Source organism: Plecotus auritus, assembly GCF_963455305.1.
Source record: "Plecotus auritus genome assembly, chromosome: 2".
NCBI classification, from domain to species: domain Eukaryota; kingdom Metazoa; phylum Chordata; class Mammalia; order Chiroptera; family Vespertilionidae; genus Plecotus; species Plecotus auritus.
In genome coordinates, this window is record NC_137771.1 from 224,881,657 (window position 1) to 224,896,016 (window position 14,360).

A 14,360-nucleotide genomic window follows, 5' to 3' on the forward strand; every position below is an offset into this window, starting at 1 on the left:
TTTTTCTCTCTCCCTCTCCCTTCCTCTCTCTGAAATAAAAAAACATTTTTTTTGAAAAGAAAAGACCCACCAAAGATAGCTCTGCAACCCCAAGTTACAAAAATAGGAAGAGACAGTCTCCCCAGACCAAGATTCAGCAGAAACAGCCGTTGACACGATTAAACTCTCAAGAATGGTAGATACTTGAAGTATAGGACGGGGAATGTAAAGTAAATAGATTTTAAAATGATGAGATACATACAAGAAGGAACCAAAAAGGAGAGAAACAAGATGATTTGGAAAAGAACATATTATTTTGAAGAATAAGAAATAGAACTGCTAGAAACACACACACAAAAAAAAAAGATTCCAAAAAGGGTTAGAAACTCAGTAGGGCGGTAAACAGTTGATCTGCTGAGTGACTGAAAGGAAGGAGGTTTGCGGGTGCTCTTGGAGTGCAGCATGGTGACGGAGATAGAAAACGTGAGACGGTCCGAGCGGGAAGGACTTGGGGTGGCGTCCTGTGCAGATCTGATGAAAGGAGGAAACGGAGGACGAAGGAGATGAAGTATTTGAAGAGATAAATGCTGACCTTCCCAAAACTGAGGAACAAGACCAGTTCCCAAATATAGGAAGCGCCAGCCAGGGAAGGGAAAATAAGAATAAGCCACAGCCATCACATTCTGGGGAGCCTGCAAGAGCAGAGACAAAGCACTTATATGCCACCTCAGGAAAAAGCGCAGACCATCTGCAAATGATGGCAGTTACAGGGCCACAGACTCCTCAGTAACAGAGCGGAGGATGGGGGGCCGTGGACGAAAGATCTCCCGCTACCGGGAGAAACAGGCACATTCTAGCTGTCTTCTGGGCTCGTAAGCCGTTTGTGTTTTTTTGTTTTGTTTTGTTTTTTTCTGCCATCGTAGCCAGGTGAAGTAATGGGTTCTTTAGATTAATGCGTTTAGATGAAGAAAGTAAACTTGAGAGGATGCAAATGAAACAAGTTTATTAAGAGCACAGTCTAATCCAGCCGTGGGCAAACTACGGATCCGGCCCGTTCGGCTGTTCTATCCGGCCCGCGGAGCCGAAAGAGCGGAGGGTTCTCTTGCTCTCCCCTCTGCTCCTTTACTTTGAATTTATATTAGTTCACACAAACACTCCATCCATGCTTTTGTTCCGGCCCTCCGGTCCAGTTTAAGAACCCATTGTGGCCCTCGAGTCAAAAAGTTTGCCCACCCCTGGTCTAATCTATGAGGTCCATTGAGGGTGAACTAAAGACTCTTTCAAAGAATGAGTTTGCTGCTAACTGACCCCCAGTTCAGGAAGTAACAGGATTTAATAAAGAGAGAAAATGGATCCTAGGGCAAAGGAGTGAGATACAAGAAGGAAGTGAGAGCAATGATACTGGTTAACATGAGGGCAGATTAAAGAGAAATGGCTATGAAGTGACAACCACAGCTTCCTAACTAGGGAGTACAATAAGACAGAATAAAAACACTGGACAACGTAATCATGTAAGATGAGGGATGGACGATGAGAATTGGAGATTTCTACGTTCCTTGCATTCTTTCGGAAAAGGATGTATTTGATGATTAAATGTGTTTTGTTTAAAGGTTAACAAGTAAAGAAATAGAAACTAGAGAATCTTTCACAGAGAGTGAAAGACTTCTTAAAAACACTCCAAAATGAGTTGTATACTCTCTACAAAAATATCTAATACAAAGAAAGAGTGACAGCAAACAGACAGAATAAGACATACTATCAAATTCTAATGAAAATAAAGCTGACAACAGTGGAAATAGCAAGCAGAAAGCATTACTGGGGGTAATTGAGGATTATTACCCAATGGAAAAAGATTGCATTTACAGAAATAGATGACAATGACAAACTTGTCTATGCCTAGTCAGATAGTTTAAAAATACATAAAGAACAGATGAATCCACTTTAGTGAGAGATTTTAATGTGCCCTTCTCAGTAATTGATAAATCAATGGCATAAAAATTACATGCAGGTTACCAGTTTTGATTCAGTGGTTATGTATAGAAACCTGCACCCAACAGTTAGAGACCTTATAATTTTTGAGCACTCAAGACACATCTACAGAAATACCCAAAAACAAAAACGGAAACAGCCAATATAAAAGAAAATCCATGTCCTATGACCTCATTCACCAGCTGAAGTGCAATAAAGTTAGAAATTAATAATGATCAGAATGATAACACCTCCACCCATAAGTTTGGAAATCAGGAGTTTCAGACACAGCCTTGAGGGTAGGCTGTAAAGAGACCACATTTCAATTTCTGGTGGATTAAAGCTCAAATTCAAGCCAGTGAACTCCGTTGGCTGTTGCGTAAGCTTGCTGCTAACTGACCCCCAGTTCAGGAAATAACAGGATTTAATAAAGAGAGAAAATGGATCCTAGGGCAAAGGAGTGAGATATAAGAAGGAAGTGAGATATAAGAAGGGGTCTTCGAAATAGGATGCCTGCCTGCCCGAGGGATTCGGTTTCCTGACGGTGTACAGTATGTCTGCAGCAATGCAATATCCTCCAGCGAATTTAAATATCTACTTAATACTTTCTGAGCAACAGCGGAACTCTAGGTCAGAATCCAGTGGCAGGGAAATGTAAAAAAAAATTCAACCCTCCTCCCATCCACTGCCTCTCCACCCAGCCACCCAGTACAGGAAACATTGCAACTTCAGAACTCTATGCTTTTGCTTTTAACTTATTCTTTAAATTCCAAATTACTGAAATAGCATTCGTACAACGTTGGGATATTAACCATGTCGGCTAAGATGCGAATAAGAGGCTTCAGAGAGAGATGGCTCCTCGTCCCCTCCCCTGTGCCGCGATTCACCGCGTGGATGTCCGTGAGCTGTGGAATGATGACACAGGTGTTTTCAAAACAATTGGCCTGGAGGCTGAAAACACCACTTATCTTCGGTGGATCATGACTCATCTGACAGAAGCACCTCCAAGAGCTTCTTAAAATAAAGTGATAAATCAGACTTTCGTGTTTCAAGGAAGAGGCTGCCCGGCGATAATAGATTGTTTATTTCATTTCAGCCGAGTTTGCAGTGCAGAACCCGGGGTGTGGGTGCGTTCCTTCGCTGCAATACGTCATGTTGGCAGAGTGCTTTCACATACATTATCTCACTTACTTCTCTAGTCGCCTAACAGCTCACTGCTTCATCCCCCACCGACAGCGACTCCCAGGGAGCTTAACGTTCACATCCCTAAACGGTTGAATCAGACCCAAATATGGGTATTCTGACCCCCCAAGAAAGCCTTTTATTTTGTCACCAGGTTTGTGGTGCTTGATGTAATTTAAAGCATTCTTTGATTCCTCAGACATTTTCGAAGACTCTGATAAAGTCCAGCTTCCTTAGCAAGATACTCAGGGCTCCCCTTGACACTCAGACCCCACCTTTCATCTCCATCCCCATCTGTCTGTGGCTGGGATCCCTCGAAACCCCTCCCCTCCAGCCACGCCCAGGTCTCCCTCGACACATGAGCTATTTCATGCCTCCGTGGGTCTGACGCTGGGCTCAAGCTGTTCCCCTAAACCAGTGGTCGGCAGACTCATTCGTCAACAGAGCGAAATATCAACAGTACAACGATTGAAATTTCTTTTGAGAGCCAAATTTTTTAAACTTAAACTTCTTCTAACGCCACTTTTTCACAATAGACTCGCCCAGGCCGTGGTATTTTGTGGAAGAGCCACACTCAAGGGGCCAAAGAGCCGCATGTGGCTCGCGAGCCGCGGTTTGCCGACCACGGCCCTAAACTGAAGGGCTTCTCTCCTACTTCTGTCAAAGCCTTTCCGCTATTGCAGACTCAAGCCATCCCCCCTCCCCCTTCTCCCCCTCCCCCTTCTACCCCCTCCCCCTTCTCCCCCTCCCCCTTCTCCCCCCCTCCCCCTTCTCCCCCCCTCCCGGTGAAACCTTTGCCATTTTCCCGGTTGGGATCAGTTGCAGCTTCTCTGGCCTTGCCCGTCCTGCGTGGACAACTCATTCCATTCTGCGCTGTGTGTGCAGCCGCCTCCCTCGGAGGACCCTCAGCGTCCCCTTGTTGGCCGCCTCTGACCCTGGGGTCCTTGTCACAGAGTAGACCTCAGTGATGGTCTTCCTTGGGTTGAAGTCATCTCAGCCCTTATCCTGCTGGAGTGATTTCGGGTCCTGATGCTCCCCACCGAGGAAAACCTGGCTCCGTCGGAGGTGAGGTGACGTGTCCCGAGTGTACCTGGAGGCGGACGGTGTGGTTGCCGCGTCTGAACGCGGGCAAAGCTGATGCTCCGTGGGGGCTCCCTTGCTGCCTCCTCCCCTTTCTCCTTCACGCCCAGACCTGCGGGTCAGGGAAGGAGCGAAGGCCTGTAGGATCATTTTTAAAATATATTTTTATTGACTTCAGAGAGGAAGGGAGTGGGAGAGAAACATCAATGAGAGAGAGTCATTGATCAGCTGCTTCAAGCACGCCTCACACTGGGGATCAAGCCCACAACCGAGCACGTGCTCCGACCGGGAATGGAACCGTGACCTCCTGCTTCCTAGGTCGACGTTCATCCACTGACCCACGCTAGCTGGGCAAGGCCCGTTGAATCTTGTGGGACCTTGTGAGCGCCCTCTGTGATGGCAGGTGGGACAGATGGCAGGCGGGGACAGAAGCAAGAAAGCTTTGCTGACATGTCATGGGTCTCAGAGGAGACCCAGACACTCAACTGGGCTCTTTGGGGAGTTGAAGGGTGAGCTGGGTCCCAGCACCTTGGCCTGAGCCCTAGAAAATTCCATCTGCAGCTGCAGCACCCCTGCTGGCCCAGGGAGCTGGGACGGGGCTGGGTGTGGGCTGTCACCGGGGCAGGGCCTGGCCTCCGGTCCTGTTACCACTTCTCTGCCCAGGGACTCGCTCTAAGTACTTACAGCTCCAGAGCAACGGGGGACAGCCCCCCCCACCCAGGGTGTGGTGAGTGCAGGTGAAGGTAGAAGCAGAAGCAGTGGGTGCTGTGTGGGCACAAGCCTGGGTGTTGGTTCAGGAGATGGCAGCTGATAGCGTGTGGCTGTGGGACAAAGGGGTGGGGGAGTGTCTGGGAAGACCGCGGGGCCGGATGAGCTAAGATCCACGTACTCCACGAGACAGAGTGTGGGCTTGTCTCTTGCCAACCGGTCTCTGTCACACCACCCAGAGAGTCGTCGCAGAGCAGGGGTGCCCAGGCCGGAGAGGGACGTCCTCGTTCACCCCAGCAAGGGGCCATACTTCCTTTTTGTCATTGTTACTTATAAACTCTTAGGGCAGAGGCCTGGACATCAGATCCCAAAAGGACACAGACGTAGCCTGACTTTGTTTAAATTATATTTTTTTCAAATGAAGCAATTCCCATGAACAAGCTAAGCAAGTGAGATGAAAAATGTTTTGAAAGTATGTTTTTATTGATTTCAGAGAGGGAGGGGGAGAGAGAGAGAGAAACATCAATGACAAGAGAGAATCATTGATCGGCTGCCTCCTGCATGCCCCCCACTGGGGATGGAGCCTGCAACCCAGGCATGTGCCCTGACCAGAATTTGAACCGTGACCTCCTGGTTCATAGGTCGACACAACCGCTGAGCCACACTGACCGGGCCGAGATGAAAATTATATACCCTTGAAAGAAATGTTATAAAAACACTGTGACAAATAAGTGCCCATATAAATCCATATTTAATCCTTCATAAGACCTTGTTTTGATTTGGAACATAGGGGAGGATACATTTTTTTAATAAATAATTTTTAACCCAGGCATTATCTTATCTGCTTTTTTTGAAGAGAAAAGTAAAGAGAAGATACAGTTTAGTGAAAAAGAAAAAAAAAAATCTAAAAATCTCCATCGCCTTTTCCCCAGAAAAGGCAGTTGCCACTTGGCTGCGTATTCCTCCAGATCCTTTCCCGGGACAGACTTCTCCTCCTTCGCAAAATGCGATGCTGCTGCTGTAGTGTTTTCAGACTTTTCAATTGAATCCCCCGAAAGCCCTTTCCTGCGGGTAAACGCACTCAGCAGTGTGGGTTTCGGTTTCCCAGCCCTGTGGGGCAGTTAGGGTGTTTCCAGCCTGCACCATCATAAACAACCCCACAAAGGACATCCGTGGGCATAAATCACTTCCCACATCCTCTGCCACTTTCTGAGGATACGTTTCTGGGAGTGGGGTTTGTGGCTCAGAGAACGTGCACCTATTCTTTAAGAAGGCATTGGAGATCGTGCGGACCAGGGGTCGGCAAACTCATCAGTCAGCAGAGCCAAATATCAACAGGACAACGATTGAAATTTCTTTTGAGAGCCGAAAACCGACTTCTGTGCGTGGGCCACGAAGTTTCAATTGCACTGTACGTGGTATTTTGTGGAAGAGCCACACTCAAGGGGCCAAAGAACCGCATGTGGCTCGCGAGCCGTGGTTTGCCGACCACTGGTGTGGTCGAAGGGCTCCTGGGAGGGCCGGGAGCCCGGTGTTCCACCGAAATCCCCGCGGTGAGCCGGTGCCGGTCCAGGAGCTGGTGCCTGGCGCCCTGCATAGGAGTCACTTGAAGACAGTTGAGCCGTCGCAGCCTGGCTCGGGCGGGAGACGAGCTGACGGGCACAGGGAGGGCCTGGGCTTCGGGTGGCTGCCCTCCTAAGGTGTCCTGTCGCCATGGCAGCAGGGCCTCGCGGCTCTCAGGGAATTCTGTGTCATCCTTAGACTCTGGTCCTGCCGCTCAGAGGAGGAAATTCCCAGTGAGCTGGTTTCCAGGCAGTGCTTGCACTGGCCCTGCCCTGCGGTTCAAGGCACAGCAGAGCGAAAAGAAGCCACGCTTGGCCAGTGTCTCCTGGAGGAGTCCTGGGGAGATGCCTTGGGGAGAAGAGGGGGGCAGGGAGGCTCCCTCCGAGAGGTGGCCCTGTCCTCTGCACGGCACTGAGGACAGGAGGACTTGAGTGAGGGGTCCGGGCCACTGTTCCATGCGTGTCTGTGTGAGCATCATGACGTGCGTGAGGGAAAGGAGAGAAGGGACCTCTGAATACAGTTTGGAGTCGCGAACGTGGTCCTCCTGAAAGCAGAGTCCTGACCCAGTGACCGAGAGCTGTGTGGCCTGGCCGGCGTGGCTTAGTGGTTAAGCACCGACCTATGAACCAGGAGGTCACGGTTTGATTCCCAGTCAGGACACATGCCCAGATTGTGGGCTTGATCCCCATCAGGGGCGTGCAGGAGGCAGCTGATCAATGATTCTGTCCCTCCCTCCCTCTCCCTTTCTCTCTGAAATCAATAAAAACATACTTTTTTTTTTTTTTTTTTTAAAGCCATCTGAACCCCGGTGAGCTGGAGAACGTGAACCTTGCACCTCACGTTCGGCTTGCAGAATCAGACTGTTCTCATGTGTTTGGACGGCGGAGGGGTCACGCCTTCCTGTCGCGGGCGGTGGGGGTTTTAGTAGATGATCTCGTCTCTGCAGGAGAGCCGGGCTCTCACTCCGCCTGTGTTTGCAGTCTGCGCACTGATGGCGGATGGAGAGAGGGGTTAGAATATGGGTTGAAATCCAGTATAGCTGGTGAAGGTGACCACACGCTCTGTGACCCGGCAGTCGCACATCTGGGTACACACCCTGGACCAGGACTCCCCCAAGCTTAGTGTGCACGGGGGTCACTGAGGAGCTTGAGGAAAGGCACACCCTGATTCAGCAGGTCCCGGGGGCACCTGAGACTCTGCATTTCTTTCCTTTTAAAAGTATATTTGTATTGATTTCAGAGAGGAAGGGAGAGGGAGAGAGAGAAACATCAATGATGAGAGAGCATCATGGATCGGCTGCCTCCTGTACGCCCCCCACTGGGGATCGAGCCCGAAACCCAGGCAGGTGCCTTGACTGGGAATCGAACCTGGGACCCTTCAGTCCGCAGGCTGATGCTCTATCCACTGAGCCAAACAGGCGAGGGCAAGAGACTCTGCATTTCTAATGAGCTCCCAGGTCATGGCAAGGCTGCTGGTCTCAGGGTCACACTCTGAGCAGAGAGGCCCGGATAGGTGGCCTGGACCTGGGCTGCACACTGGAATTACCCAGGGAGCTTTGCACAACCCTCATGTCCGGGCTGCCCTCCAGCCATTAAGTCAGGACCTCCGTGGGCGAGACCAGGCAGCTGAAATGTTTCCATCTCCCTGTGATTCCGATATGGACTCCAGGCCGTTTACCATGCAGATTCCTTCACATGTACGTGGATGCAGACACAGGGATGATGTGCATCGGTCAGTAAATTGGACATATTTCTAAGAACAGAAAACAATGCTTGTGTTTGGTGGGGTGACAGTATCGGCATCTATAGCCGTGACGCAAGCATAGACTTCGTTGGTTACTCCTGGAGGGTGCAGGAGGGGTGGGGTGAGGGTAGCGTGCACTGGATTTAAAGTCATTTCTTTCTATTAAAAATATACATGAAATAAGAACCCTATAATGTCACTCACGTGGGATACAAACCAGAAAGCGACAAATAGACTCATAGACACAGACAACAGTGGGGTCGTTATCAGAGCGGAAGGGGGTGGGACGAGGATGACGAGGCTAAAGGGGGTCAAACATAGGGTGACAGAAGGAGACTCTAGACTCAGGGTGGTGAGCGCACAATGGAACGCACAGGTGATGTAGTGCAGAATTGTACACCTGGAACTTACATGTTATTAACCCATGCCACCCAATACATTTAACGTTTTAAAAAGATGTGAAAGAGAAGGGAATGAATGAAAGAAGGGAGGGAGGGAGGGAAGAAAACTCAGATATGATGACTGTCTGGAGATTTTTCACTATTGCTATTGCTCCTGTGAACTTAAATTGATTTCACCGGCACACGCCATGCCCCATTCGTGGGTAGCCTAGACCAGGGGTGGGCAAACTTTTTTACTCGAGGGCCACAATGGGTTCTTAAACTGGACCGGAGGGCCGGAACAAAAGCATGGATGGAGTGTTTGTGTGAACTCATATAAATTCACAGTAAAGGAGCGGAGGGGAGAGCAAGAGAACCGGGTAGAACAGCCGGATCCGGCCCGCGGGCCGTAGTTTGCCCACGGCTGGCTAGACGTTAGTAAGACCAAACAGGGCTAAAATGATCAGCTAACCCGTGGTTCAATAGGATGGCTGACTCCCACGCCAGAATGTCTCACGTGCCGTGACCAGAGCATCCTGGCAGCCTGACCCCGGCGGGCCTGTGTGGGCCGAGGTTAAGCTCACATCTTACATGTAAAACAGAGGAGAGGCACCTGCAGAGGCCGCGGCCAGTTGAGAGGCGCTGGGGTCACAGCTCTGGCCTCCTGCTCCCGGCCCAGCTGTCTGGGAACCCAGGGCCACAAGGGAGGAGCCCCCTTTGCCAGTGGGTGCCCTGAGTCCCTGGCCCCCAGGCGTTTGGGTGGGGCGCCCTGGCTGTGTTTCTGTTGGGGATCGCCAGCTCCTTCTCCCCAGTGCCCTGCCCTCCCAGGTCCCCTCCCTCACACTCAGGGGAGCGTGAAGCCATCGCCTGCCGGCATCCTGTGGGCGTGTGGGCGCCACAGCTGCGGAATGTGAGTCACGGCCAGGCCAGCCCGGGGCCCGCAGGTGCGAGCTGGCTGCACAGCCACGTTCTCGGCAGGAAAACGCGGCACTGACGGCTCGCTCTCAGCAGGGCCAGCTCCCAGGCAGAGCCTGGGTTGTACCTGCGCTTCCTGTCCCATTCTGTCCTTCCAGGATTTTGTGTCAATGCTGTTTTGGATCTTTTTGTAATCTATAATTAGCATCTTCCTGACATGTGTTGCTAACTCACAATTTCCTATAAAGACACTGGTCATGTTCTATGGAAGTTTTCCGTTTATTCGTATTTATTTTAAGCGAAAAGGTTAAAATGAATGTAAATGGGGGCAAAGAATACCCGCCCCCGTCCCTGCAGGAAACTTAGAGTATCCGAGCAGCGGCGGGCCAGGTGGGGGAGGAAGCCTAAACTTCCAGAGCAGTTCATGCTAAGGACAGTGATCTGTGTGTGTGAGCCAGTGGGTGTTTTTGTCTGACCTGTCCCAGAGCCTGGCTCCAGGCCCTCACCTGTCCCAGAGCCTGACTCAAGGTCATGACCTGTCCGAGAGCATGGCTCAAGGTCGTGCCCTGTCCCAGAGCCTGGCTGCAGGCCCTCACCTGTCCTAGAGCCTGACTCAAGGTCATGACCTGTCCGAGAGCATGGTTCAAGGTCGTGCCCTGTCCCGGAGCCTGGCTCCAGGCCCTGACCTGTCCCAGAGCCTGACTCAAGGTCATGACCTGTCCGAGAGCATAGTTCAAGGTCATGCCCTGTCCCGGAGCCTGGCTCCACCCCTGACTCCGCCCCAGAAATTCACCTCCAGGAGTTGACCTAGTATGTCTCCATCCCCCCTCAGATCCCACACTGTGGAGCACGGACCACGTGCGGCAGTGGCTGGAGTGGGCCGTGAAAGAGTACGGCCTTCCGGACGTCGACATCCTGCTGTTCCAGAACATCGACGGCAAGGAGCTGTGCAAGATGACCAAGGATGACTTCCAGAGGCTCACGCCCAGCTACAACGCCGACATCCTTCTCTCCCACCTCCACTACCTCAGAGAGAGTAAGAGGCCCCCACTCGAGACCCAGGCCCCTGGGGGTGTGGCTCTTGTTAACGCGAGCTGCACAGGGTTCCGTCCAGGTTCACCGACAGCACCTTTCTGCCCTAACACAGTCCACAGAGAGCGTCTGAGGGAGCAGGTCGCTTAGAAGGCGATGCCATAGGCAAACGCAGGCTGAGAAGTCCTCGGCGCGTTCAGAGGAAGCCAGAGAGTCACCTTAGCACCCAGCTGCCTCCTGCAGGGTCCCCTGGGCTGCCAAGACCCGGGAAAGGAAGCTTTATCCGGTCACGTTATCTTGTCTCCACGGTGCCCCAGTGAGCTGGAGACATGTGGCAGGGCTCCCAGAGGCTGGGGTGTATGGGCTTACCTTCGCTCGCGCTAAACCCGTGGTCGGCAAACTGCGGCTCGAGAGCCACACGCAGCTCTTTGGCCCCTTGAGTGTGGCTCTTCCACAAATACCACAGCCTGGGCGAGTCTATTTTGAAGAAGTGGCGTTAGAAGACGTTTAAGTTTAAAAAATCTGGCTCTCCAAAGAAATGTCCATCGTTGTCCTGTCGATATTTGGCTCTGTTGACTGATGCGTTTGCCGACCACTGCGCTAAACCACGCCCCCTTCACACCCCACGTCCACGTGTGCGGGGCGTCTCCACCTGGCCTCATGCGGTGTGGCGGGACCGTACGGAAGGGGCGGCGCGGTGGGATGAGAGGCATGAGCCACAGGGTCTGCTGCATGCTTTCGCTCCCCAGACGGCGAGCGTGGTCGAGGGACAGGAGCAGTGCGAGCGTGGGGTGGTGGAAGCGCTGGGGTAAACGCTTTGCCTGGCACCCCCACCACTCACTCCCTGGTCCCGTGGGGGCCCCGTCTAAGTTTTAACACGCTAACCAGTCAGGCTGTGAGAGACTGCCAAGCAGCCGTGGTGGTGGTAGGGTGGGGAGGGGGTGTTCTTCTTTTTTTTTTTTCTTTTTAAGGAAGGTGATTCTCTCCCTTTTTTCATTTTGACGTTGCTGTTTTGTTTTGTAGCTCCTCTTCCACATTTGACTTCAGATGATGTTGATAAAGCCTTACAAAACTCTCCGCGGTTAATGCATGCTAGAAACACAGGTAATGCTGCCCCGCCCCGGACGGGCGAGGGGCCCCCGCAGGTGCATGCTTTAAGGTGGAGTGTGGGCCAGTCTGTGCGTCAGGAAGGCAGAACGCCCAGGTGGACGCTTGAGGGGTTTTGACAGGTAGGCGCTGTGCTGGCTGTCGTCACCAAGAGCACGTCCGATCCAAAGGGGCCCTTCGCATTCTCTTTCTTTTTCATTCTCCGAGGAGTGTTGACTGGGACAAGCAGGAGTTTTCTTTTCTCCTCTGGGGTCCGTCTTAGGCCACCGTCTTGCCGTTAGTCTTTCTAGCACAGACTTTGAGCATCTGTGAAAGGCCGTCGGAGGGAACGGCGGTGTTTTTTTGCGAGGGTCCGTTGAGAGGGAGACGGTGTTGGGATTTTGGAGGCTATGATACGAGTTACTAACCGAGTACCTGCTCTTCTGTCTCTAACCATGGAGTCTACGTTTTATTTGTTTGTTTATTTTTGCCTGAGCCCAGTGGCTGGTAACATAGTGCTTCTTCCAGGCTAACCTCCCTCCCTCACTCCCTCACCTCATCACAGAGGCTCCAAGCAGGGGCTGGGCTTCCTTCCTACCCATGAATGTGCCCAAAGTTGGGGTCCCGTTTCCCCCTCCTGAGGAGACAGCAGCAGGAGCATGGCCATGCTCCCTCTTCCCCCCCGCCCCCACTGTTCAGCCTGCGGGGACCCGCTCCCACCCCCCAGGCCCAGGCTGGGGGTAAAGCCAGTGAGGGTGAGGTCACCCCTGTAAGCAAGCCAGGCAACTCAGGGTCAGCCCTCACGTAGAAACGCAGCCGTGTTCCGGATACTTGCCCTTTTATTTTAAAATGTATCATGGGAGTCCAGGTTTGAGTATCACAATGAAATTGTCACTTGATCTCGGTCCTCAGTATTCAGAACATTGTGCTTTTAAGCTAAAGTAAAGTAAAAAAAAAATGTTTTGTGTAGAATACTTTCCCCATGTAGGTTACACTCATTAGCTTAGTAATGACCTTGTGGCCAGAAATCACAAATAACTTAGACCCGTGGTCGGCAAACTGCGGCTCGCGAGCCACATGCGGCTCTTTGGCCCCTTGAGTGTGGCTCTTCCACAAAATACCACGGCCTGGGCGAGTGTATTTTGAAGAAGTGGTGTTAGAAGAAGTTTAAGTTTAAAAAATTTGGCTCTCCAAAGAAATTTCAGTCATTGTCCTGTTGATATTTGGCTCTGTTGACTAATGAGTTTGCCGACCACTGATTAGACAAAGTATAGGAAACACCTTTGAGGGACATGTGTTTTGTGATAATTTCATGGTTATTTAAAAACTGGAACAGTGAGCGAAAGTTTCAAGACAGCGCTGATGTCCTTCCTTTTGTTATCATTAAACGTAGAAGCGATCGAGGACCGGGACACCCATCTCCGCATGGACTGAGCCGAGAAAAGGGAAATTTTCTGCTAACTTAACACACATGTTGATTGAGAGACAGAAAGGGAAAAGAGGCATTCGAGTGGAGATGTGGGTTCATTTTTAATAAGATCCATACAGTCTTTGGCAAAATACAATTCTTTGGGACTGCTTTCAAAGGGCTCTAAAATATTTTACTTTTTTTGAGTGCGCAATTTCAAAATTAAAACACCCCCCCCCCATAGGATTTTAAAAATAAATCGAGATTGCTGGGCATGTGGCGGGGGCACCAGGATGGCCTTCAGCAAGAAGCTGTAAAATCAAAACACAGGACACCTGCCCACCAGTGGGGCCCAGGGTCCCGTGTCCGCTTCCAGCTTCAGGATCCACCTCTGGCCCGGGCGGTGTCCTTTCCTGCCGGGACGTGCTGGCAGGCCCCCCAGGCCCCCGCCTCCCTGTCGCCGGGCAGAGCAGGCCGGGCGCTGCCGCGGAGATGGACCTGGGACGCAGCCGAAGACCTTCACTTGTTTGTCTCTCCTTTTGTCTGCAGGGGGTGCAGCTTTTATTTTCCCCAATACTTCCGTATATCCCGAAGCTACGCAAAGAATTACAACTAGGCCAGGTACGGAAACACCCCTGTGCGCTGTGCTCCCTGCTCCCCGGGACGGCCCAGGTCACGCGATCCCGAGAGAGCCGATCCCGGGCCCGGAGGGGGCCCTGCACAGTCCGGTGGGGCCTCTGGGGGTTTGGAGCCTAATGTTACTCACAGATCACACGCCTCAGGGCGCCTCTAATCCCGGTGGCATGAAAGGCAGATCAGCCCCGTCCGTCACTGGAAGCCGGGAGGGCAGAGATGCACCCGGGTGGGTGCCCAGCAGCCAGGGGCCTGCCTGCTTCTGAGTTCACTGCAGGCCTGAGGGTTAAGGTTGCTCCTCGGGGAACAGCACGGGCAAGAGGAATTCCCCTGGCACTAGGGACATGTAGGCGACAGGCAGTCCTGATTTCACCACAGAGGAGCCACCTCTCGCTGCCTTAGCGCTGTCGGAGCTGGAGGAGGAGTTCCCCTCCACCAGAGGAAGCGGGGGGGGGGGGGGGGCGCCTCTCCAGAGGGGGATGGCGTGCCCCAGGAGGAGGAGGGGGGGTGGGCATTTCAGGCAGGGGACAGCGTGCCCTAGCCAGTCCCCTCCCCACACTGACAACGGCCCCACAAGCGGGATGTCGTCATGGCAGCCTCACAGCTGAGCAAGCCGTGCCTCGGGGTGGCGGGTCGTTCTGTGTTCTGTGCGGATCTGGAACGCGGTCCCCTGAGACCCAGGC

General features: G+C 52.2%; 1 protein-coding gene across 3 annotated transcripts in view; it reads left to right on the forward strand.

Moving 5' to 3' along the window:
* Nucleotides 1-14,360, forward strand: part of ERG (ETS transcription factor ERG) — a 96,978-nt gene that overhangs the window by 66,202 nt on the left and 16,416 nt on the right. The window contains exons 4-6 of one of the 3 annotated variants that reach the window (XM_080651853.1): nucleotides 10,351-10,554; nucleotides 11,574-11,654; nucleotides 13,594-13,665. In XM_080651853.1, the coding sequence (XP_080507979.1) occupies nucleotides 10,351-10,554; nucleotides 11,574-11,654; nucleotides 13,594-13,665 (357 nt within the window). The remainder of the gene's footprint in view (nucleotides 1-10,350; nucleotides 10,555-11,573; nucleotides 11,655-13,593; nucleotides 13,666-14,360) is intronic. The other 2 variants (XM_080651854.1, XM_080651855.1) reach the window with 2 other exon arrangements.